Source organism: Cydia pomonella, chromosome 22, assembly GCF_033807575.1.
Source record: "Cydia pomonella isolate Wapato2018A chromosome 22, ilCydPomo1, whole genome shotgun sequence".
Lineage (NCBI taxonomy): Eukaryota > Metazoa > Arthropoda > Insecta > Lepidoptera > Tortricidae > Cydia > Cydia pomonella.
Window position 1 is genome coordinate 115686 of NC_084724.1, and position 27299 is coordinate 142984.

General features: G+C 42.6%; 1 protein-coding gene across 1 annotated transcript; it reads left to right on the top strand.

Moving 5' to 3' along the window:
* Positions 1-27074, top strand: LOC133530264 (myrosinase 1-like). Its single transcript, XM_061868140.1, has 12 exons — positions 1-316; positions 3045-3141; positions 5029-5079; positions 6658-6824; positions 9863-9996; positions 11229-11346; positions 12438-12526; positions 13796-13943; positions 22456-22619; positions 24918-25070; positions 26200-26291; positions 26663-27074. Exons 1-12 carry the CDS (start codon positions 199-201, stop codon positions 26802-26804), a joined length of 1473 nt encoding a protein of 490 aa, XP_061724124.1. The 5' UTR covers positions 1-198; the 3' UTR covers positions 26805-27074.
* Positions 27075-27299: the final 225 nt, after the last annotated feature.

The following is a 27299-nucleotide window of genomic DNA, read 5'->3' on the forward strand; positions in this document are numbered from 1 at the left end:
ATCATCATCATCATCCTATTTTTATTATTATTATTTCATTGCAAGTTTGAGAAAAGCACTATACAAATCTCGGCGAGAAACGGGGTTGCCGGCCGCGTATCCCTGGCCGACCTCGCTACGCTCGGCCGTCTATATCTACTTGGCCTGCAACCCTTCGTTTCCCGTCCTCTATAGTAATGTACTATTAAAATAGCGTGTATGTGTTTGTACAGCTTGTTGGCGGGAGCTGCGGCCGGGCATCATCGTTTCCCGGACGGGTTCAAGTTCGGTGTGGCCACCGCGGCCTACCAGATCGAAGGCTCGTGGAACGTCAGTGGTAAGTAGATTAAACTAAAAGACATTTATCTGTGACAATCACGGTTCATAGAATACATCTACTTACCAAGTTTGAACAGTATAGCTCTTATAGTTTCGGAAAAAAGTGCAATAGGGTGCAGAAAGATGATACGTTTATTATCTAGGGCGTTTTATTTTCCAAGTACGTTTTATTCAATTTATTTTATTTGGTTTTAAATGGATTAGTTGTACGTTTTTGCAATCAGATATTTAACTCCCTATTCCATAAATAACGATACCTTTACCTAAATGGTTAATTGATAATACCCCTAAGAAATACTATAAAAGTTTATACTTAGTCATGTTCAATAACACATGTATTTAAACTTACTCGTATTAGAAATGAAAATTAGAGCTTTTAGTTCGGGTGAAAAGCATCATTTCAGTCTCGACTTAAATCAGTGCCTGTCATCCCTTGGTTAACAATCTACTATTTATGAATTATCGTAACTGAGCTGAAATTTGAAAGACGTGTGATAATGCAATATCATGTTGACATCGAACGGATCTGATGATGGAAAACAGGTGATTACATGAAATTCTGCGGTAAAACAACATAACCTCATTGCATTTAGATTTGTTTGAATCGTACCTACTTACAGATAAGTAAGTACAACCACTGGAAGAAAAGTATAATTGTCAGTTTTTATGAAACTCACTTTCAGCTCAGTTATAAACCCACACTCGTATTTTATTGCCGTCATTATGTAACAGACTAACAGTCACTTAAACTATTATTGTTTAGAGGACAGAAGGCATGCGTGCAAATTGATATCAATATTACTAAAGATTAAATGCAAATGAATATCAATAAAATTAAAATAAAAAGACGATTAAAATCATTAGCAATTTATTGCCCCTATTGTTGTGCAAAACACGACGTAAAAATATTATATTTAAATTTCCCATTGCATGATTATAATTAATATAATAAATAACACTAAATCAATAATAATTAGTACAAGAGTAGCGAGTTTAGGTTGGTTGATAGCCAACGTCATCTTAGCAATCTTTATACATGTAACTAGCTGCATGTAAACGAAGTACTAAATTTAACGATAAGTATGTTATATTACATTATACTTTAGGTCTTAATTGATTGATTAGTATTAACGCATGTTGTGTTTACCTATTATTGGATAGACACTTACTCATGTATTTTTGGGTTTTTATCTGTATTTTTTGTAGTGTTGTATCTGTTGGTAAACCTTAAATAAATAAAATAAAAATAAAAATAAAATGTAAATGTTCTGTTTTCCTAGGATAGAGCGGCGGCGTCTCCAGACAAGATAATACGGCTAATTTTTATTTAGTCGTATGGCATATTTCAATTCTTGGTCGCTTTACAAATTTACAAATTAATATCTAATGTCTTCACCCAATGGGCTGCGTTTTCGCTTAGCTTAAGTAACTCCAGAGGATCTCCCTTGTACTTTCTTTTTGGACACTCATGGACAATGTGGTAAATGGACTGTACAGGTGCTCCACAGTCGCACTTCGGTGTATCTCGCCACCCACACTTAAACATCAATTCTCCGGATCGCCCGCTTTCAGTGCGAAGTCTATTTAGTTGGCACCATTGCCGTCTCGGAGCCGAAAAGCCCTGCGGTTTGCTGGTAGGATCGTAGCTGGCATGGGATGCCCTGGGCAAGTTAGCAATCCAGTCCTCCCTCCGTTTATCCTTGATGTTAAAACTGCTTTCTTTAAGTTCCTGTGCCGTATTGGCCGGTGGACGTCGGGATTTTAAGCGTAGCCTAGGCGGACAGAAAAAATCAGAAAAGACGGGTAGCTTTGGATTTGAGGCAATTTTGTTTGCTTCCTTTAGCAGGGCTTGCTGTCTCCGGCTAATTTAATTTAATACGGCTAATTATGGATGGAGTCGTTTTTGTATGCAGACGGCCGCTATATGGCGGCACCGTTATCATTATTATTTTTATTGTAGATATTGACATTTGTAATTGTTGATGATTTATTTTTATTACTTGAAAAACATCTTGACGTGTAAAAGTGCCTTTGTTTTGTAGCCTATAGATAGGCTAACGGAATGATTCTCGAGTTGTGTTGTAGGTACAGTCCAGTTCACTAATAATTTTACAAGCAACGCAACGTTCTGCTTATAACACAAATGGTACAGACTTATTTTAAATCATAATTTATCCTTATCACCGAAGAAGATCTATGATTTATAGTAAGTAATTCCCATCGCTTAAGGACACCTGCAATACCAGAGAGGTTGCAAGTGAGTTATCGGCTTTTAAGATGGGAGTACGCTCTTTTCTTGAAGGTTGTTGCGACAGTTCATTCTACAGTTTAGCTGTGCGAGGCAGGAAGTTTCTGGAGAAACGCACAGTTGAGGACCGCCATGCATCTAAGTGGTGAAAATGTAAATGTTGTCGCGTAATTATGTCAGAGCAATCCGAGAGCATCAAACCAAAAGGCTATCTCACTTACACGAGCTAACACCCGCAGTGTTAAGGCGCCGTGAGTTCAGGGGGCTTAGCCAAGATTACAATCGTTTGCAGAATACGAAACGAAACGCTGTTGTCTCTTTATCACTCTTCCATATTAGTGCGATAGACACAAATAGTGTTTCTCTGCGAACGATTGTCATCTTCGCTAGGCCCCCAGGTTGTAGATTACTAGGCACTAAGCAGATTTCCGCTAAGTCCACGGTATTAAACTTTAATTGTTTGATTAAATGTTTCCAGACAAGAGCCCCAGCATGTGGGACGACTGGACGCAGCAGAACCCCCACCTGATCCCCGACGGCAGCACGGCTGAAGTGGCCTGCGACTCCTACAACAGGTATAACACCCAGGTCACGTACTGTGCGGTTTAAGAGGAACTTCCTCCCGCGGACGCTCCGATTGTGGAATGATCTACCTGCCGAGGCTTTCCCGAGGGTCTACAGTATGAGGTTCATCAAAAAAGGAGTGTACAGATTTTTAAAGGGTCGGCAACGCGCATGTAACACATCTGGAGTTGCGGGTGTCCGTAGGCTACGGTGACTGCTTACCATCAGGCGGGCCGTATGCTTGTTTGCCACCGTTGTCAACATTATTTTTGTTGTCTTGTTTAGGTACGCTTTTATTTGTGTCTTCTATCATCATCATTATCCTTGCCTTATCCCATTTACTTGGGGTCGTCACATCTAACACTCCCGTCAAGCGTCAAGCTCCGGCGTCAAGCCTTGTGCCAGTAGGTCTTTTTTGATGGTCGAAGCCCAGTTTGTCAGCGGTCGGCCTCTTCCCCTTGTGACCCCAGCACCTTCGGTGGTTACACTCCTTGTAATGTGGTCATCGCAACGGCGTTGAACATGGCCAAACCATCGCAATTTTGTTCCGAATGTCCGCGACTTCAAAAGTTATTTGTGTCTTCTATATAAAATAATAAAAGAGTCGATTGCATGTCTTTCTAGCTATAGACTATGTTAACGGCACCAATCATGGGATATTGAAGAGAAAATTTGGAATATTTTTGATATTTCACCGACACCTGTAAAATGTCTACCGCTTTATGCTTTAAAAGTTGAATGTCCAATTTGCCCTTTGTTCTCTATGTATTTACATACATATAATCACGCCTATTTCCCGAAGGGGTAGGCAGAGACCACGGATTTCCACTTGCTACGATCCTGACATACCTCTATGTATTTAGTTAATGAAAGCTACTGCAATTGGTTTCAATATTATGATGACGACCGGTTTGGCCTAGTGGGTAGTGACCCTGCCTACGAAGCCGATGGTCCTGGGTTCAAATCCTGGTAAGGGCATTTATTCGTGTGATGAGCATGGATATTTGTTCCTGAGTCATGGGTGTTTTCTATGTATTTATAAATATTTATATATTATATATATCGTTGTCTAAGTACCCTCAACACAAGCCTTATTAAGCTTACTGTGGGACTTAGTCAATTTGTGTAATAATGTCCTATAATATTTATTTATTTATTATTTATTTATTATTTATTTATTATTTATTTATTATTTATTTATTATTTATTTATTTATTATTAACCAATTAAAACTATGGTTTTTTGCTCCAGTCATGGGATGTATGTCGCCATTAATTTTCAAACTAACAAATATCAATGAAAAATTAAACTTAAGCAGCTCTTTGGCTCTTGTTCATGGTAAAATGTTGCCAGCGATTAAAAACTGTTAGTAAAAACTTGTTTTACAGAATTTGTCCATACCATCCCATTACTGGTGCCTGTTCCATTATAGGGGTGTTTACTATAATATATTTTACTGCTTTCTCGCGCAAAGATTGGCCATCGTAATCCAGCGTGGGAATGCCGCCTGCGTGATGGGCACTTTGCCTCGGAGGCAAATTGCAAAATTTAGAAAGTAATTTTAGGTAAATATTTTTAAGTTCATTTTATTATTTTTAGTATTATTATTTAATGTAGTTTTTCATATTTTAAAGTATCTTTATAGGTATATACTTTCGTATTTGTACGTGGTCACCTTAACTGGTCATACTTATATAGGTAGTCCACGGTGCTAGCTAGTTAGTTCGTTACCATTCCTAAATGCGTTGTACTCGTAAGTGTTTAAATCGAATAATAAAGATTAATGGTGGTCTCAGGTCTTACACTGGTTGTTATATAACGTTATATAAGATCGTGTGACAGGGACAACATGATAGTATTGGTACAGTGTAAGATCATGGTTATATTTTATTTTACAGATGGGAAGAGGACATCCGAATGTTGAAAGATCTGGGGGTGGATTACTACAGGTGGGGCGGCTTTTATATTTTACTAAAGGCTCAATTACACGGTGCGAGACCTCGCATGCGAGTTTCATTACATTGCGGTATTTGATCGGTCGCCGAATTAGTTGTAACCTCAATAGTCCGCAATGTAACTAAAATCGCATGCTAGTTCGCGTGCCGTCTAAATCGGCCCTAATTCGTATTAAGCAGAACTAAACGTCTACCAGTGATATTACAATTTTTTTAACTAAGACATACATTTAAAAAATTAACCATCACCGGCAACGGGTCACCCCATTACTAGCGTCTTTTGAGCGTCAGCGTCTAGTCAGCGGTATGGAAAATGGCGTCGCTGCGCAGTTGCACCAACATAGAGTTGAGTAGACGCCGACGCTCGGGAGACGCTAGTGTAGGGGAGCCCTAAGACCCACCCCACACTAGCGTATTTTGAGCGTCAGCGTCTAGTCAGCGGTATGGAAAATGGCGTCGCTGCGCAGTTGCACCAACATAGAGTTGAGTAGACGCCGACGCTCGGGAGACGCTAGTGTAGGGGAGCCCTAAGAGCCACCCCACACTAGCGTATTTTGAGCGTCAGCGTCTAGTCAGCGGTATGGAAAATGGCGTCGCTGCGCAGTTGCACCAACATAGAGTTGAGTAGACGCCGACGCTCGGGAGACGCTAGTGTAGGGGAGCCCTAAGAGCCACCCCACACTAGCGTATTTTGAGCGTCAGCGTCTAGTCAGCGGTATGGAAAATGGCGTCGCTGCGCAGTTGCACCAACATAGAGTTGAGTAGACGCCGACGCTCGGGAGACGCTAGTGTAGGGGAGCCCTAAGAGCCACCCCACACTAGCGTATTTTGAGCGTCAGCGTCTAGTCAGCGGTATGGAAAATGGCGTCGCTGCGCAGTTGCACCAACATAGAGTTGAGTAGACGCCGACGCTCGGGAGACGCTAGTGTAGGGGAGCCCTAAGAGCCACCCCACACTAGCGTATTTTGAGCGTCAGCGTCTAGTCAGCGGTATGGAAAATGGCGTCGCTGCGCAGTTGCACCAACATAGAGTTGAGTAGACGCCGACGCTCGGGAGACGCTAGTGTAGGGGAGCCCTAAGAGCCACCCCACACTAGCGTATTTTGAGCGTCAGCGTCTAGTCAGCGGTATGGAAAATGGCGTCGCTGCGCAGTTGCACCAACATAGAGTTGAGTAGACGCCGACGCTCGGGAGACGCTAGTGTAGGGGAGCCCTAAGAGCCACCCCACACTAGCGTATTTTGAGCGTCGGCATCTAGTCAGCGGTATGGAAAATGACGCCGCCGCGCAGTTGCGTCCACGTTGCGTCGAGCGGCATCCATGGTTGCCTCGGACCGGAACTGGGTCGTTCTAACGTGAGTTAACCTTTATGTGTTATCTGTCGAGGCATCACCGAATAGGTCCTATGGAAGCGCTGGCTTTTTGGCTAGCATTATGCTGAGTTGGGTCCATTTCATGATGCACACGAAATCTGCGTGGGTGATCTGAACTTTTCTTGCTGTTGTTTGTATATATTCGTACATGTTTTGTGATCGTCACGAATAAATTTCTGTTATCTTTATCTTTAAACGCAGGTTCTCAATATCATGGCCGCGGTTGTTGCCCACGGGGCTCCCGAACCAGATCAGCCAAGATGGCGTCCGCTACTACAACACGCTCATCAACGCGCTGCTTCAGAACGGTATACAGCCGTACGTCACCATCTATCACTGGGACATGCCCAGGAGGATATATAACATGGGTAAATATGCTATTGCTATTACAACATTTACAACACACTCATCTATGCGCTGCTCCAAAACAGTATATGGTTATATACCGTACGTCACCATCTATCATATGCTCGGGAGGATAAACAATATGGGTAAATACTCACTTTATTCATAAAGCATGCTATAAAACACTTTTCCTACTCCTCTACTGTTATCTGTCATTTATGCATTCATTAACACGAATATAAGAACATATATAAAAGATTTCAAGAAAAGTCTATATTGTCTATTCCTCATAAAAGCTCTTGTGCTTTTATAAGCTATAATGTTACTGCGATTAAAGGCTACCAACCTAACAAAACCAAAACGAATACAGTTTTAAACTAAGTGCATTGATGCCAACTTACAAAATATTCATTTGGTTGCATAGTAAAAATAATTACTTCATAAGTCAGAAACACGCATGTGACACCCGTAATATAGCAACACCCATAGACTACGAAGACCGCTTAGCGTTGCTTGTTAGTCTCCGTAGGCTACGGTGGCCAAAATTGAGAAAAAACTGTCCAAAAAATTAATTTAGCAAGTAGCAAGTACCAGGGCCTCATGAGTTGCGAGGAGGTGTCGCCGACCGGCCGGCCGCGGCCCGGGGCGGGCCGGGCGCGTAACAAGGTATGCTCGCGCGTCTTGGCTATATACTTTTGCTGTAATTTGTTTACCTAAATTAAGATTTATTTTTGTTGACTCGTAGGAAAAATATTGTATGCAACGTTGTATAAGTAGGTCAAAAAATTCTAGTGGCGTATTCCTTTACAATGTTCGCCTACGCCTTCGGCTCCGGCTCACATTGTAACTCACGCCACTCGCCTTTTTTGACCCTTCTTATACAACTGTTGCATAATAGTATTTTATGCAACAGTTGCGGCCGCGGCCGGCCGGTCGGCGACACCTCCTCGTAACTCATGAGGCCCTGGTACTTGCTACTTGCTAAATTAATTTTTTGGCCAGTTTTTTCTCAATTTTAGTCTCAATTTGAGACTAACGAGCAACGCTAAGCGGTCTTCGTAGTCTATGGGTGTTGCTATATTACGGGTGTCACATGCGTGTTTCTGACTTATGAAGTAATTATTTTTACTATGCAACCAAATGAATATTTTGTAAGTTGGCAGCAATGCACTTAGTTTAAAACTGTATTCGTTTTGGTTTTGTTAGGTTGGTAGCCATTAATCGCAGTAACATTATAGCTTATAAAAGCACAAGAGCTTTTATGAGGAATAGACAATATAGACTTTTCTTGAAATCTTTTATGTATGTTCTTATATTCGTGTTAATGAATGCATAAATGACAGATAACAGTAGAGGAGTAGGAAAAATACTATATCAACGCGCTGCTCTAGACCGGCAAACTAGCTTACATCATCATCTGTCACTGAGGGATAATGAGGGAATATGCCCAGGATGATATACATATAACATGGATATAGTTATTTGTACAACAAGAGAGCAAAGTTTGATATTTCTTCGAGTGCTTGTTTTGAGTCCCGTGCAACCGAAAGATTCTATAATAGATTCACGAGCGTAGCGAGTGAATCTAATTTAGAATCTTGAGCGTAGTAAGGGACTCAAAAGCGCACGAGATGTAAATAACTTTGATCTCGTGTAGTACACAAAATTTTTCACGTCAGCCATCAAAAAATACAACCTGAAAAAATGTAATCCAGACGCACGGATCACTATTTAACTCATATTTGCTGAAGGTATTCTAACAATTAACTTTAATTACCGCAATAAAACTAAACGAAAGAAATTTCAATAAAATAATACGAAAATAATGAATTAAGTAACGAACATCAATTGACAGTTCAATCGACAACTTTTTTTTTGTAAAAAAAAAACTTTGTAAGATACGGTCCGAATTGCGGATACTACTAGTTGTCAACTATAGTAGAGATCGTTAAAAGTAGTTAAGTAGAATTATTTACTGCGTAACAATTGCGTAAATTTGTACAAGTTCATTGTTTTGATTGTATAATAAAATACGCAAAAACTTTTATTTCAGTAATTAATTATTACGAATGAAGACTGGTAGGGTATTTTGGAACGATGCGGTCTGACTTATTTCGGGGGTCTATTATAAACCGTCAATATACCATTAATTACGTATGCACTTTTTTGTCTCTTTCTTTTTGCTAATGACGTGAAAGGGACAAAGACAATAGAATCCAAATATTTCGAACTTGTATTAGGCCCCGCACGTTGAAATGACATTCGAATCTAAAGGTCACTTGAATGTTATTTTGTCTCACTCGGTGAGCAAAATGCGATTTTGCTCACTGTTTTTAAGCAGCAAATTACCCTTGTTCGAGCTGCTGACGTGAAAAATATTTACTCCCTTTATTCGTAAAACATGTTAGACTCTCACCACTTTACTTTGCACAAACTTGTAACAATGCGTACACATGTATATGCCATCCCTATTAGCTCCAAACTTGACGTAGCACTTGGCTTGAAAACTTAGCGTGGTTCGACTTTATAACACACTAATCAACGCGCTCGAGAACGGCAAACAACCGTTCATAACTATTTTCTTCAGTCTGGATTTCAGGAACAAAAAATAATAATTTGAGATTTCCTTTTTTCTGCACATTAATTTCCGCTCTGGGTTGGAAGGTCAAATGGCAATTGTCTTCGTAAACACTAGTTCCTGCGCCAATTCATGGTATTAGTTGTCAAGCGGCCCCCAGGCTCCCATGAATCGTGGCAAAAATGACTTTTGATTGGGTCAAATATTGCAAGCTATGTTAAACCCAATTCGTACTTGCTTGAGCTAAAACTACATACGTATGTAAAGTTGGTTGACATGATACCATTTAGATGGACTGATGATGGACACAGCCATAGGAACTCTGTGATAAAATAACGCAACATAACTGTGTTTGGGTTTGCTAGAATTGTCTCTATGAATATTAATTGCCAGCTGAAAGAAAAGTAGTTAAAGTCAGCGATGAAAACCTGTGTCAGACATGAAATTTTGTAAAAAAAATATTAACCTCATTAACATTTTCAGGTGGCTGGCAGAACCCGCTAATGATAACCTGGTTCGGCGACTTAGCGCGCGTGATGTTCAGCCTCTTCGGCGACCGCGTCAAGACCTGGCTGACTATCAACGAGCCGCTCCTCGTCTGCGACGTCTCCAGCCAGGTCTGATCCTGTCTTTAATTGAAATCATTTAATTCATGCACAAGCCCCATAAACTGTTAGTACAAACATTATTATTTAGCTACCTATATCTATGTTAGTGTACAATATAAAAACAATAAAAACCTAAAACTAATTAATACTATTTATTCCGATGATGCGTTGGGCCGTTGGGTTCATGTAATTGGTTCCAACGCCTCATCAGTGGGCAGTGCACTCTGACGACAAATGCGTTTAGGAGACTGTTGATGCTACCCTGCAACCTAATATGCAATAGATTAGATTAGATGATTTATTTCATGAAAGACAATTACATAATAAATTTGCATTGATGTCAAAAATATAAGAATTTCTATCATGATCGTCAAAATAAAATAAAAATGAAAATAATAACAATACTAATGAAATAAAATTATAGCTCCAATAAGGATTGTTGTTGACAATTAGAATAACAGTAAGTAGGTAAATACTTACAAAATCCAAAATATAAATTTACAATGTCAAAACTTACGAAAATACGAGAACAATAAAAATAAAAACGATAAATTAATAAAAGAACACAAATAATATCTCCCAATAAGAATCGTCAACACACAACAATATAAAAACAATGAAATAATATCTCCCAATAAGGATCATCTGTATGATAAAGAAAACAATGTCAATAAATAAAAACAATAAGAATAAAAACAATTTCTGAATCCAAATGTCAATTCCATGAACTCATTTACTGAGTACAGAGGGTTTTCCAACAATAGGGATGCTACTCTTTTACGCGTAATAGCGTAAAAGTCATCCGTACGGACATCCCCGACGCACTAATCATTATATATCGTGCTTTTAGTTCGTCGTCCCCTAATGGGCCACCAAAAATATAACCAAAAAAGCCTCGTATCGGCAACGTAGTGTGTGCCAACTGCGCTGTCTGGCGTTGTTTGAATCTGGCCTCTGCCACGGAGGTCTGAAGATGTGATGATGGTATATCGAATTAAACACAAGTCTTTTATATTTTGTTTACGGATAACAGTTTAAGTACAATAATGACGAATATCTACTAGAAGCAGCAAATATAACCGCTATGGTCAGAGCCAAATCAACCCGCAACGATAAAATCAGTGAGTAATACAGTCTACATCCCTATTTCTATGTAAATAAAACTATGAAGGTTAGGCATCTTATCTTTAAAATTTATTTTAATTTGAATAGTTACCTATCCTGGAAAGTTTTATTTTCAGGGCTGGGGTCCAGGCAAGAAGGACACAGAGATCGGCCTACATTTGTGCACCAGACACGTCCTATTGGCCCACGCCAGGGCTTATGAAATATATGGCGAGTTCAGAGAGCAGCAGAAAGGTGATCTACACTTTAATTTTTTACAACTATCTATTTACGAAGCATAAAGGCATTATTTGTGTGTCCATCACAAATGTATTTAGGTTTTTATCTATCTCTTCTCTCTTCTTCTCAGCATATATGCGTCCACTGCTAAACATATTACTCCTATCTTTTCAATATACCGCCGTCTAGTACCACAACACAACACAAGCCTCATTGAGTTTATCGTGGGGCTAGCTCTATTTGTGTAAGATTATAAAAAAATTAAACGAGCTACAATGTCATTTAATGTATTTATCCAAAATAGTTCATGTATCCAAGTACAAGTACAATTACAAGTGCAATATAAATAAATTAAAAAAACTTTTAACGTTAATGCACACCTATTAACTTTATGCAAGCATGTGTACCTACCTCTAACTTCAATTTTCATGTTGATTATCGCCTACTGTTACTGTTACTGTGGGCTTGCACAGTTTCACTTTAAATATTACTTACTTTGTTTTACTAATAATATATCTGTATATTATTTTGCAACCAACGGATAACTGTTATTGGCCTAATACTATGTATACCTATGTAAACACGAACGTACACGTATGTATGTACGGCTGTTGTTGTACTGAATACCAATAAAATAAAATAAAATATAAACATTCATATACACGAACGGTTTGGTGCAACCGACCCTAAGCCATTAGGATGAAAAATTGTTTAGTATGAGTTAGCAACTTATCTCATTGTAACTGGTGAATTCTCAATATAACTAGAGATTCCGTGGTGCCATCAAGATAGAACAGTCATACGGTAGATGTAGCATACGCCTTCCTAAGGCAACTAAAAAAGAAATGAATATATTCGCACGTTTCTGGTAAGCGTCGGTAGATCACTTAGTTATATATTTTCCATCTGATTTTGAACTTAATTTCAAAGTGATAGGGTTAAATTTTGCATAATTACTGACACCATAATGCCTTATAAAGGGTTAAGAGCTATTGGGGTGGCGTTCCGAGAGGTCGCAAGATCGAGTCCTGCCCGAAGCGGTATTTTCCCATTTTTCCTTTAACATAAAAAGTTGAAAGTTTTCTGAATATTCAATTTGTCTTCAGGAAGGCTGTCCATCGCCAACCAGTTCATGTGGTACGAGCCGGAGGGGCCGGGAGACGAAGAAATCACCGAGCTCGTTCTACAGTACATGGTAAAATAACTCCGAATTAAGAGTCAAACGAACTTGCCGCCAAAACCAATTTTTAAATTAGAAAATGGCAATTACTGAATTAGAAAAATTGGTTCCTGATCACCGATTAAATCTCATCGTGTATAAAATAATAAAAAACAGCTATAAACGGAAATAAATTTAATTTTTTCAGTCATACGTAAGAGTTATCTCTGTGTACATATAAACAATACATAAGTCTTGGTGTTATAGAGATAGTAGATCTTTTCTTAAACATTTCGAAGCCCTTATGCACATCGTCGACACGGTAATGAGACATAACGTCGTATTTTGCTACGACACGACGTCGTATCGTCCCACGACGCGAAGCCTCGATGTGACACGACGTCGTATTGTGCTGTGAGACGACATCGTATCGTGCCACGACACGACGCCGCAACGTCACACGGCGTCGCATTGTCCCACGTGTCGTATCGTGTAATTGTGTCTTAGCCCTTACGATCTCATCTTAAAATGACACGCTTAAATTACATGAAACTTGGCATGCGTAACATAATATATCAACATAACAAATTTTAGCAACGAAAACAAGTATGTACCACACATACTTTGGCAGACCCACTTTGTCAGTAGAAGGCGCGAAACCCATTTTTTTATGGGAAGTTAACCCTTAGCACCGACATTTTTTAAATTTGCCGCTATTTTCTATTGACAAAGCGAGTGTGCAAAAGTATATGTGTGGTACATACTCGTTTTCGTTGCTAAAATATGTTATACAAAGAAAAGTAGAAGTATAGCGAGAATGTTGTGTGTTTTGTATGTTGTTCTAAGGGACTAAATACTACAAATTAATCTGAGCCCTCTCATTAAGTCTCTTCTAAAATAAGTTTTTGTCAAAAATTTCATTTTAGGCACAACCTTTATCGCTGACTGTACTTTTCTTTCCACAGGCAACTAATACTCATCGAACCAATTCAAAAAACCCCAAACGCATAAGCTTGCGTTGTTTTATCACAACGTTCCTGTGGCTACCTCCTGTCTCCATCATCAAATCAGCTCGATGGTACCATAATATTGAATTGTCAGTCACCCGATTTACATATGTATGCAATTTTTCAGCTTCATCGGAAACCGGGAAGTTGGTCAAAATTAACTTGCAAGATTAGATTACAGACAGACGACGGGACAGGTGAAATTAAATAAAAGCTTGTAACAAAATCATTTCAGCCGCAACTGAACGGTTTGGTAGCACTAAGGCACAAGTACCTAACACCAGACTGTTTGTTCTAGAACGGCCGCCACGCGCACCCCATCTTCTCCAAGGAAGGCGGGTGGCCGCCGGCCGTGGAGCGCCACGTGGCCAAGAGCAGCAGAGACGCGGGGTACGGGCTCTCGAGGCTTCCTCCGTTCAGCGAAGAAGAGATTGAGTACATTAGGGGTGAGTACCCCATCTTTATAATTTTTTTTTTTTTTATACTACGTCGGTGGCAAACAAGCATACGGCCCGCCTGATGGTAAGCAGTCTCCGTAGCCTATGTACGCCTGCAACTCCAGAGGAGTTACATGCGCGTTGCCGACCCTAAACCCGCCCCCCCTCGATGAGCTCTGGCAACCTTACTCACCGGCAGGAACACAACACTATGAGTAGGGTCTAGTGTTATTTGGCTGCGGTTTTCTGTAAGGTGGAGGTACTTCCCCAGTTGGGCTCTGCTCTAGATCTGGAATGACATCCACTGGCTGTGCCCTACCACACAAAGCGAGATGACATTCACAATTCCCATACCTCTCTTTTGGACGTAGTTTAAGGACGTACCCGGGTCCAAAATATAGGAGGCCAACGAGGAGACAAATTGTCTGATGGTATGCCATCTCCTTCAAGAGGGCGCGTCGCCTCCGTCCGTGGACGCACATCGAAAAGAAGAGTAAAGACGAATACAGCATTTCTAGGCTTTCGCCTTTTAGTCGGGAACAGATTGAGCGGATTAGGGATGAGGATATACAATGATATTATATAATAATAATATATTTTTTATTGTGCACCACATTATGAAAAGGGAATACTATAAGTAGCTATTTGAATCTACGGGGTTAAAATCAATCCCTAACTTAACCTACTTTTAGACAGATATTAAATTCAGCGGCGGTCGCAGTTCTAACCTAACCTACTTTTTATAGGTAGTCGATTCTGCGGGGGTCACAGTTCCAACCTAGCCATACTCGTACCTTATTTGACTATTTATCTCAGAGGGTCATTTATCTTAGCGACAGCCTAGTTAAACGATTGTGTAGTTTGCATTTATCTATTTAATGTTTACCCAGGTATTGGCTGTTGTATTTATAAATATTGTTATATATTTTTGAAGTCACTGTTTGATGTTACTATAATGTTGTATTCCCTTCGGCCGCCATCGCAACTGTGTTTCACAACCAGTTGTCTATTAGGATTTTTTAATCTTTCATGGCAACCAGTTGTGATAGAAGAAGATATTGACTTGTAAAGAGCCCTTGAGGCCTACTTGCAGAATACATTTTTGAATTTTGCAGTCATCTGGGAAACTGATACACAGGGTAAAATATTTGAGGTGGGTACCCTAATTATAACCTACTTTTATCGCTGACTGTACTTTTCTTTAAACAGGCAACTCTAACAAACCCAAACACGATTACTATGGCCACCTTCCGACTCTATATTGCATTGACACCTAACTTACATTATGTACTGAAGTTTCAGCTCAATCGAATAATGGGAAGTGATAGACTCACTTTATTTAGCTTGCAAGATTTGACCCGAACGTACATACATACATACCTTGCAATAAAAGCTTGTAACTTGTAAAAAACTTATGATATTACCTATTTAGTCAAATTTTTGTTATTAAATTTGATATGTTGGTGTAACAATTGTGCAGGCTCTATGACGAAAAATTTCAAAATGTAGACATATTCCATGAAACAATATTTAACTTCAAACGATAGTCTTTAAAATATATTCAACAGCCATAATATTGTTACATATTTAGTAATCAAATGATTGCAAGTTTTCTGGCACTGTTTATTAACACACCGTTTATAGTGTTTAGGTTTCAGGCAGTCTGGTGTAACAAAACCAGCCAAAAGACGGCAATAGAAACTCTAAACAGCCTGCAACGCACGGCTTGTTTAACAGCAACAGGTGCCTTCTCCTCGACACCGGGGGCGGCCCTAGACGTACTGCTAGACATTATACCACTCCACTTGCAAATGCAAAAGGAGGCCAAACAGTGCGTCTATAGAATATGCACGCTAAACAGGCCGAAATGGCGCTCTCAAGCATTAACCAAACTAAAGGCCTGGGTTTTTGCAAATAGAACCCTTAGCATGCCCACGGATGACACGCACACAGAATGTCATTTTACCAAACTGTACACAGTAGAAATTCCTCCTAGAGACAAATGGATTAACGACCAAATGTACGTCGAAGAGGGAAGCCATATTTGGTACACTGATGGTTCCAAGAAAGGCAGTGATGTAGGATGTGGGATCTATGGTGAGAGACCTAAGTTCAGTGCTAGCGTCAGCATGGGCACACAGGCCTCAATCTTCCAGGCAGAAGTCTACGCCATCAACAAATGTGCGGAGATTAATCTGGATAGAAACCTAAGACACCAACATATCTACATCAACTCAGACAGCCAAGCTGCTCTTCTGGCACTAGAATCCCTGGAGTCAAACTCGAAACTAGTCCAGAACTGTAAAACAAACCTAAATGCACTGGCTAACTCCAACAAAGTCATACTTAGATGGGTACCAGGGCACTCCGACATTAACGGAAACGAAGAAGCGGACGAACTTGCTAGAAAGGGCGCAGACACACCCCTGGTCGGCCCAGAACCGTTCTGTGGAATCACAAAACGGGATGCATATTCTCTGCTCAGCAACTTAGAAAAAACAAGAGCAATCGATTGGTGGAAATTCGTCAAAGGACAAGAACACTCGAAAGCTCTAATCAAAGGGTTCAACAACAAATTTGCTAAGGAGCTCTTAGAGCTCAAAAGACATAAAACCTGCGCGGTGACCAGAATATTGACTGGTCACTGTAAGTTGAACAAACACATGTTTCAAATTGGGAAGAAACAAGACGCGACATGCAGGTTCTGCCATGAGTCAGAGGGGACTGCAATGCACATTCTCTGCTCCTGTGGACCACTAATGTCAAAAAGAAGTACCCACTTAGGGCGGCACGTATTGCAACCCTATGAGGTACAGAACATTACGGACCAAAGAATCTGGAATTTCCTGGATTCAACGGGCATCAGTAATGAACTTTAAAGGGCTGTCACAATAGATCACTACCTGGTCGACGTGGCACTCAAAGGCCCGAAACCCCAATAATAATAAATAGTGTTTAGGTTTACATATTTTAATTAAGGAAACTATAAGTCTACAATATTGATAATATAACAATACGAGACTGTTTGTTTGTAAATAATAAAAAATAATGAAAAATAAAATAAAAATAACTATGCTATATAAAAAAAATAAAACAATAATATCAACACCAATAAATTTCTCTGATAATTAGATTAAGATGAAGTACATATTTCTTTTAAATATTCCAGTCTATAGATCCAAAATGGGGCCTACAGACATGAATAATAGTACGAGGGTGGATTGAAGAATTCGCGGCCTGAATATAATTTTTAATTTATTTTTATTTTTCTCCATAGTCCCCGTCGAGTTGAATGCACTTGTTCCATCTGGATTCCAGAGCCATTACACCACTTTTGAAGAAGCTTTCCTCGAGACCTTCAAAATAGGCATCCACCTCAGCTTGGACCTCGGCGTTGCTTGAAAATTTCATACCACTCATATGTTTTTTTAAATTGGGGAACAGATGAAAGTCCGATGGTGCTAAATCGGGAGAATAGGGTGGTGGGGCAATAATTCAAACCCACATTTGGCAATCTCCGCCATCGATTTTAGTGACATGTGACCACGTGCATTGTCCTGGTGGAAGATAACTTTCTTTGTCAACATTCGTCGAGGTCTTTTTATCTTCAGAGCCTCGCGTAATCTGCGTAATAACTCGCAACAATAGTCGGAATTTATAGTTTTAACTCTCTGGAGATAGTCAACCATTATTATTACCTTTGCATCCCAGAAAACAGATGCCATGACTTTATTGGCCGACAAAATTGCTTTGGCTTTTTTGGGAGGCGGAGATCCAGGACGAACCTACTGCTTCGATTGCTGTTTGGTCTCTGGTGTATAGTGGTGGACTCGTCCATAGTTACAAATCTGTCCAAAAAGTCTTGAGTATCGGCTTCATACAGGTCTAGACATTCACGTGAATTAGTACGGCGAGCGATTTTTTGTTCCACTGAAAGAAGCCTCGGGACCCATCTCGCCGACACCTTGGAAAAACCTAATTCGTTGACTATAATATTTTCAGTTCTTTCATAAGAGATGCCTACGATGTCAGCTATTTCCCGCACTTTTAATTGCCGGTCTTTCATTATCATTTCGCATATAATTGCCACATTGTCCGTGTTAGTCACCGTTGTTGGCTTCCCGGGACGAGAGTCATCTGCGATACTATCTCGTCCACGCTTGAATTCAGCTGCCCATTTTTAGGGTTCCGTAGCCAAATGGCATAAAACGGAACCCTTATAGTTTCGCCATGTCCGTCTGTCTGTCTGTCTGTCTGTCTGTCTGTCCGAGGCTTTGCTCCGTGGTCGTTAGTGCTAGAAAGCTGAAATTTGGCATGGATACATAAATCAATAAAACCGACAAAGTCGTACAATAAAATCTAAAAAATTAATTTTTTTTAGGGTACCTCCCCTACACGTAAAGTGGGGGTGAATTTTTTTTTTTCGCTTCAACCCTAGAGTGTGGGGTATCGTTGGAAAGGTCTTTCAAAACTAATAGGGGTCTTCATGAAACATTTTTTGATAAAGTGAATATATTCGGAGATAATCGCTCCGAAAGAAAAAAAAATTGTGTCCCCCCCCTCTAACTTTTGAACCATAGGTCCAAAAAATATGAAAATAATCGTGGAAGTAGAGCTTAAGAAATACATTAAATGAAAACTATAGCGGACATGATCAGTTTAGCTGTTTTTGAGTTATCGCAAAAAGTTTTCCATTCATAGTAAAAAGACTTATTTTAATTAGGTACTGATTATGCAAATTTGCCTATTTGTTTAACTCGGGTGAAAGGTACCGTTTCATCCCTTGGTTAACAATTTACTATACTTTAAGCTCCAGTTTAGCTTATTGTGACGGAAGAGTAACTACGGAACCCTACACTGAGCGTGGCCCGACATGCTCTTGGCCGGTTATTATTTCACCATCGTATATGATGGACAGGATTGCCCTAATGTACTTTGCATATCGTCATAAATTTGCTTCGGTGTAGTCAACTAGGAACCCTTATAGTTTCGCCATGTCCGTCTGTCTGTCTGTCCGAGGCTTTGCTCCGTGGTCGTTAGTGCTAGAAAGCTGAAATTTGGCATGGATATATAAATCAATAAAGCCGACAAAGTCGTATAATAAAATCTAAAAATTTAATTTTTTTTAGGGTACCTCCCCTACACGTAAAGTGGGGGTGAAATTATTTTTTCGCTTCAACCCTAGAGTGTGGGGTATCGTTGGAAAGGTCTTTCAAAACTAATAGGGGTTTTCAAGAAACATTTTTTGATAAAGTGAATATATTCGGAGATAATCGCTCCGAAAGAAAAAAAAATGTGCCCCCCCTCTAACTTTTGAACCATAGGTCCAAAAAATATGAAAAAAAATCATGGAAGTAGAGCTTAAGAAAGACATTAAATGAAAACTATAGCGGACATGATCAGTTTAGCTGTTTTTGAGTTATTGCAAAAAGTTTTCCCTTCATAATAAAACGACTTACTTTAATTAGGTACTGATTATGCAAATTTGCCTATTTGTTTAACTCGGGTGAAAGGTACCGTTTCATCCCTTGGTTAACAATTTACTATTGGCCGGTTTTTTATGCAGGTATTTAATCACAGCACGCTGCTTTAATTTCTCCATTTTCACGATATCTACCGACAAGTAACTTTAAATATGCCGTACAATTGCTTTTAAATATAGACGCCAATTGAAATTTCGCGGGAAGGCAGTTGAATAATGAATGACAGTTCAAAATGGCGGCAGAAAAAAGAAAAAAGTTCTTTTTTTTAATTGGCCAGGCCGCGAATTTTTCAATCAACCCTCGTAGTTTATACACTCGTGATACAATGGAGAGCTTTTCAGTCAAGTACTGCTGGGCCACAGATAATATAAGTAAATAAACCAAAAGTATAGGGCACAGCTAAGATACGCGAGCAGCCGCGATACCTTCATACGCGTGGTATGCGTCCGGTCGGCTGGTCAAAGAAGGTCCTTCTCGAAACCAGGGGCGGATTAAGAAGGCGCGGGGCCCTTAGCACAATAAGTTCGCGGGGCCCCCTGGTTTGAAAAAAAAAGTCACAACATTTTTAAGATGTCTTAATTTTTTTCACTCGTTCTCGATTAGTTTTAAACTTATAGTTTCGCCATGTCCGTCTGGTCTGGTCCGAGGGTTTGCTCCGTGATCTTTAGTGCTAGATAGCTGTAATTTAGCATGGATACATAAATTATGCATTACTAAGAACGGGTAAAATAAAAACTTCAAAAAAATTGGGATACCTCCCATACAAAATGCTTTTTGTGAAAGGGAAATGATCGGTTTAGTCGCTTTTGGGTTATTGCAAAAAATCTTCTCTTCTTACTAAAAAGACGTACATAGCGCTGCAAAGGTCCCTTATGCTTGTAATGTAATGTAAATGATACTTACTAATAGCCCCCGTTTGGCCTTTATTGACAGAATGGTAACAATAGTAAAAATAAAGTAAAAAGAAAAGTTCACGGAGCCCCTACACAAGAAATGATTTTTTGTGTCTGTAGTTCGTGTCATCCACGAAGACGCGCCCCACTCCTCCTCCCAATCGCCTATAGTACCTACAAGTGTGGTGTGCAACCTTTTACTAGTATAGTAAGGCTATCTATACACATTGATTAGTAGACATAAATTACACTGCCAAAAAGTTGCAGATTTGTACTTTAAGCGATTAGGAAGAAGAGCGGGGCGCGTCTTCGTGGATGACACGAAGTATAGGTGTATGACATTATTTAAAATCCGGAGTATTTTACTTATTTGTTAATTTGAAGGAATTCAGATTTATTTATTTTTTATTTAGCCATTTTAAAAGAGCCTAATGAAGTTGTGTTATTTTATCATAGTTCCTTTCTTTTATATAGGTTTCGTCTTTACCTTCAATTTTCATCATTTTGCCAAATTTTGACAAATGGTCAAAAAAATAATTTGCAGATGGTTTGCAGATTTTGAAAACAACTTACGAGTATTGCAAGTCAAATAAAAGCATGTAGGGATACTGTTTAACAACATCAATATTATTAAGTATAATAAATAAAAGCTTGTAAAAATTGGTTAAAAGTGAGTCGGACCTAAGAAGTGGGAACTAATGGCTAAGTGAGCCAAAAAACAAGGCCGAAGGCTGAGCTCCACGAGCTGAATATCCAGACCACCCAATTTCGTAGCGTTCCCGTGCGAAGCTGAAGGTCAAGCTGCAGGAAAGCAGAGCCTATAATGAAACCAATGCCAGAGTGTGAACGAGGCCGTAGACCGAGCTCGGTATAAGGGCGGAGGCCCGGAGCGTTCTATCGCCGCGCGCCACAATGCAAAGGCTGAATTGTAGGAGAACAGAGTTTGGAATTGAACCAATGTGATCTCGGCTCGTCTGCTGCTCGAAAGTGCGACTTTACATCCGGCCTATGCGAATACAACGCCCCGCATAGGGGCCCCGCTGTTTTCTTTTTATAACATTTTGACAATTAGATCATATGCATCACGGCTTTGCAGCAACTCGGCATATTTTGGGCGCCCGGCCAGCCGTAGAGGAGCGCGTCCTTTGGCCTACTACGGGCTCAAAGCTGATCATCATTAGGCATTAGCTGTAAGGTGCAATTTGTTATTTGAAATAATAATTAATTAATAAATCACCCTTCCTTGCTTTCCACTAATATGTTTTTAAACACAGTATCTTCTTTTGTTCGTTTCCGAGCTCTGCTGTTTCCTGCAGCTTAGCTATGCACAAAAGTTTTGAGACACTCTGCACCTTCGGTTTTATGCTAAACTCTGCTCTTGGTCTTTGCGTAAGCCTAAAAATTCTATAGTTGGAATCTTTATAAAGAAAAATAGACAGGATAATAACAAATAATTGATCAATATTGTTACCGACTGACGAAATAAATACATTGTAAATAAAATGTGGTAGTACAGGATCAGGATTGGGCAAAATGGCGAGAAGTAACCGGTGTCTTCTGCGACCCTAGATCGCATCGCATCTAGATTAGATCGCATACGTAACGAACACATTCGTGGCAGCCTTGGAATTCGTGACGTAGCGGATAAGCTGCAGGAAAGTCGCCTCCGATGGTATGGCCATATAAGCCGCAGACCAGTAGACTACGTCGGAAATAGATGCCTCAACCTCACTGTCCAAGGCCCTAGATCACGCGGCCGCGGTAGGCCTAAGAAGCGCTGGCTGGAGGTCGTGAGAGCGGACATGGTGGAGAGCAATCTCACATCTGAGGATGCCGAAGATCGGGCAAAGTGGAGAAGATTAAGTAGGAGAGCGGACCCTGGCGCTAGGCCGGGAAAACGCTAGGTTGAAGAAGAGTACAGGATCCGCGGAGTGCAAGTTCTACTGGAACTTGGCCGGTTCCGCGTGCCGAAATCGCATGGTCAGGGTCGGAGCGCGGGGCCCCCCTAGACGCGGGGCCCTTAGCATATGCTTTTTCTGCTGTTCGGTTAATCCGCCACTGCTCGAAACTCATGATACTTGTACCTGGTACTTGCTCGTTGCTAAATTAAATTTTGGTCAGTAGTATATAATAGTATATTTCCAGGTTCGTTTGATTTTCTGGCGTTCAACCACTACACGTCGCAGACGGTGCGCGCGGCGCGCCCCGGAGAGCCCGTCGGCGGAGACGCCTTCTTCGACGTGCCGGAGCTGCGGGCCAGGACCCAGGGCCGGCCGGGGTGGCCGGCGGCGGAGAACGGGTGGCTATATGTGAGTAGTACTTCCACGTGCCGGAGCTGCGGGCCAGGACCCAGGGCCGGCCGGGGTGGCCGGCGGCGGAGAACGGGTGGCTATATGTGAGTAGTACTTCCACGTGCCGGAGCTGCGGGCCAGGACCCAGGGCCGGCCGGGGTGGCCGGCGGCGGAGAACGGGTGGCTATATGTGAGTAGTACTTCCACGTGCCGGAGCTGCGGGCCAGGACCCAGGGCCGGCCGGGGTGGCCGGCGGCGGAGAACGGGTGGCTATATGTGAGTAGTACTTCCACGTGCCGGAGCTGCGGGCCAGGACCCAGGGCCGGCCGGGGTGGCCGGCGGCGGAGAACGGGTGGCTATATGTGAGTAGTACTTCCACGTGCCGGAGCTGCGGGCCAGGACCCAGGGCCGGCCGGGGTGGCCGGCGGCGAACGGGTGGCTATATGTGAGTAGTACTTCCACGTGCCGGAGCTGCGGGCCAGGACCCAGGGCCGGCCGGGGTGGCCGGCGGCGGAGAACGGGTGGCTATATGTGAGTAGTACTTCCACGTGCCGGAGCTGCGGGCCAGGACCCAGGGCCGGCCGGGGTGGCCGGCGGCGGAGAACGGGTGGCTATATGTGAGTAGTACTTCCACGTGCCGGAGCTGCGGGCCAGGACCCAGGGCCGGCCGGGGTGGCCGGCGGCGGAGAACGGGTGGCTATATGTGAGTAGTACTTCGACGTGCCGGAGCTGCGGGCCAGGACCCAGGGCCGGCCGGGGTGGCCGGCGGCGGAGAACGGGTGGCTATATGTGAGTAGTACTTCCACGTGCCGGAGCTGCGGGCCAGGACCCAGGGCCGGCCGGGGTGGCCGGCGGCGGAGAACGGGTGGCTATATGTGAGTAGTACTTCCACGTGCCGGAGCTGCGGGCCAGGACCCAGGGCCGGCCGGGGTGGCCGGCGGCGGAGAACGGGTGGCTATATGTGAGTAGTACTTCCACGTGCCGGAGCTGCGGGCCAGGACCCAGGGCCGGCCGGGGTGGCCGGCGGCGGAGAACGGGTGGCTATATGTGAGTAGTACTTCGACGTGCCGGAGCTGCGGGCCAGGACCCAGGGCCGGCCGGGGTGGCCGGCGGCGGAGAACGGGTGGCTATATGTGAGTAGTACTTCCACGTGCCGGAGCTGCGGGCCAGGACCCAGGGCCGGCCGGGGTGGCCGGCGGCGGAGAACGGGTGGCTATATGTGAGTAGTACTTCCACGTGCCGGAGCTGCGGGCCAGGACCCAGGGCCGGCCGGGGTGGCCGGCGGCGGAGAACGGGTGGCTATATGTGAGTAGTACTTCGACGTGCCGGAGCTGCGGGCCAGGACCCAGGGCCGGCCGGGGTGGCCGGCGGCGGAGAACGGGTGGCTATATGTGAGTAGTACTTCCACGTGCCGGAGCTGCGGGCCAGGACCCAGGGCCGGCCGGGGTGGCCGGCGGCGGAGAACGGGTGGCTATATGTGAGTAGTACTTCCACGTGCCGGAGCTGCGGGCCAGGACCCAGGGCCGGCCGGGGTGGCCGGCGGCGAAGAACGGGTGGCTATATGTGAGTAGTACTTCCACGTGCCGGAGCTGCGGGCCAGGACCCAGGGCCGGCCGGGGTGGCCGGCGGCGGAGAACGGGTGGCTATATGTGAGTAGTACTTCCACGTGCCGGAGCTGCGGGCCAGGACCCAGGGCCGGCCGGGGTGGCCGGCGGCGGAGAACGGGTGGCTATATATGAGTAGTACTTAGAGCAAACGGCCGAGTGCGAGCGAGGCCGACGGCCGAGGTCCACGTAGGACCAAAGGATAGGAAATAGGGGAGAACAGAGGCTACAATTTAACCAAAAGTCAAGTATGAGTGAGGCCAATGGCCGACGTCCGCATACGACCTGATCGCGGTATACTACCGTGCGAGGCCAAAGTCCGAGTTGCGAGAGAGCAGAGCCTGGAATCGGATTGATTGCCAAGATTTAGTGGGGCCGAAGGCTCCACACATCGCGTCGCAATCGCATGCAAGGCTGAAGGCCGAGTTGCAGGAGAGTAAGCTTGGTATTAATCCGCTGTATTTTAGACTCTTCTATTGCTCGGCCTTTGCCCTCTCTCAGCAACGTGAATTATTTGGGCCGGAATGACTCGATTCCTCGGCCTTATTCTGGGCTGGACCTTCGGACTTCGTGAGGGCCCAAATCTCATTGTTAGGCCTCTAAGTCCACCACTTTAACCGACGATACATAAGTCGCAAGCACCTAATTCCTGTAAATACAGTTAAGAGGTATGCGTGAGCCCTCGTATTGTAACTATGTCAACATGTTACAGGTGTACCCTGAGGGTCTGCGTAAGATCCTGGGCTGGCTGAAGCAGAACTACGGAGACATAGACATCATCATCACGGAGAACGGGTATTCCACGTCAGTGAGGAGTTTACAGGACGACGACCGGCTGCACTACTACAGAGAATATTTGAAGCAGGTGAGACCACCTGTTGCAGAAGAACCTTGAAGGGGACGTTCGCGGGTCATTTTGACGTGACAACGTCTTATAATTCGATGGAGCCGGCTGCACGCACGAAAAACATGACTCATGCGGCGTTACCTCGCTCTGAGGCGTTCCAGTTAAGGCTTGAAGTGCAAGCGAGAGCGCGCAACGAGCGACAAAGAGGCACAATCGGCCTCCGCATTCGGCAGCGTTCGACATCTGTCTCTCTCCTACTTGAGTGAGCGGTGCGTCCGCGTGGACAGCTGCTATACAATAATACATTTACATGTTTTCGTCAAGTATGAAGTGAAATATATCCATACAAAATATCTATCAAACAAATAAAATTAAAATTTTCTTTTGAAAAATGAAACCATTCCATCAGTATTTTCTTGTGACGTTGTCACGTTCAACTATCGTCAGTAAAACGACTTTACAGACAACCGTTTTTAGGGTTCCGTAGCCAAATGGCAAAAAACGGAACCCTTATAGATTCGTCATGTCCGTCTGTCTGTCCGATTATGTCACAGCCACTTTTTTCCGAAACTATAAGGGCTATACTGTTCAAACTTGGTAAGTAGATGTATTCTATGAACCGCATTAAGATTTTTACACAAAAATAGAAAAAAAAAACAATAAATTTTGGGGGTTCCCCATACTTAGAACTGAAACTCAAAAAATCTTTTTTCATCAAACCCATACGTGTGGGGGTATCTATGGATAGGCCTTCAAAATGATATTTAGGTTCCTAATATCATTTTTTTCTAAACTGAATAGTTTGCGCGAGAGACACTTCCAAAGTGAAAAAATGTGTGTCCCCCCCCCCCCCCCCCTGTAACTTCTAAAATAGAATCAAAAATTTAAAAAATAATATATTATATACATTACCATGCAAACTTCCACCGAAAATTGGTTTGAACGAGATCTAGTAAGTAGTTTTTTTTTAAAACGTCATTAATGGCACGGAACCCTTAATGGGCGAGTCCGACTCGCACTTGGCCGCTTTTTTTCATACAAAACATTTTACAGCTTTATGGCGCAACTCTGCACCGATGTGTGAACAGAAATTTGAAATGTTTGATGGTTTATTTACATGTTACAGATTTGAATGTTTCCGTTGCAGTTGTTGCTGGCAATAGAGGAGGACGGCGTGAACGTGGTCGCGTACACCGCGTGGTCGCTCATGGACAACTTCGAGTGGACCGACGGGTACACGTAAGTACATATGTGACGACCAGTTTGGCCTAGTGGGTAGTGACCCTGCCTACGAAGCCGATGGTCCCGGGTTCAAATCCTGGTAAGGGCATTTATTCTTGTGATGAGCATGGATATTTGTTCCTGAGTCATGGGTGTTTTCTATGTATTTAAGTATTTATATATATCGTTGTCTAAGTACCCTCAACACAAGCCTTATTGAGCTTACTGTGGGACTTAGTCAATTTGTGTAATAATGTCCCATAAAAAAATAAAGCATACCAAAGTGCTTAGGCGCTCGTAGCATTGCCGGAGAGAGAATTTCAAAAGGCTTACTTACCATTACTGGACCTTATGTTTTGGCAATAAGGCTTGAATTGTTTTTGTTTCAGGTCCAAATTCGGTATATACGACGTCGACTTCTCAGACCCCGAGCGAAGGAGACGACCGAAGAAGTCTGCCCTCTTCTACCGCGAGGTGATACGGACCAGGTCCCTGGATGTCCCAGACCCACATATCAAGGACGAGCTCTGATTATCGCTACGTAAACTAATGTAATTGTAAGGCTGCGGACTGGACGTAAGCGGCGCGCGGCAAATCAAGGTCGTACATAATTTGCTTGAGAATAAGCGCGTCGCTTGTGTTCAGTCCGTAGCCTAATAGGGAATCGGACAGCAATCAGTTCATTCATTCATTCATTTATTCCTTTATAAAGCATAGTTTTACATGTCAATACAAATTTTCATATTTAGAACTATTTATAGCTAACTTACATAATATAACATCAGTCTATTATAAATAAAACCGGCCAAGAGCATGTCGGGCCACGCTTAGTGTAGGGTTCCGTAGTTACTCTTCCGTCACAATAAGCTAAACTGGAGCTTAAAGTATAGTAAATTGTTAACCAAGGGATGAAACGGTACCTTTCACCCGAGTTAAACAAATAGGCAAATTTGCATAATCAATTAAAGTAAGTCTTTTTACTATGAAGGGAAAACCTTTTGCGATAACTCAAAAAAAGCTAAACTG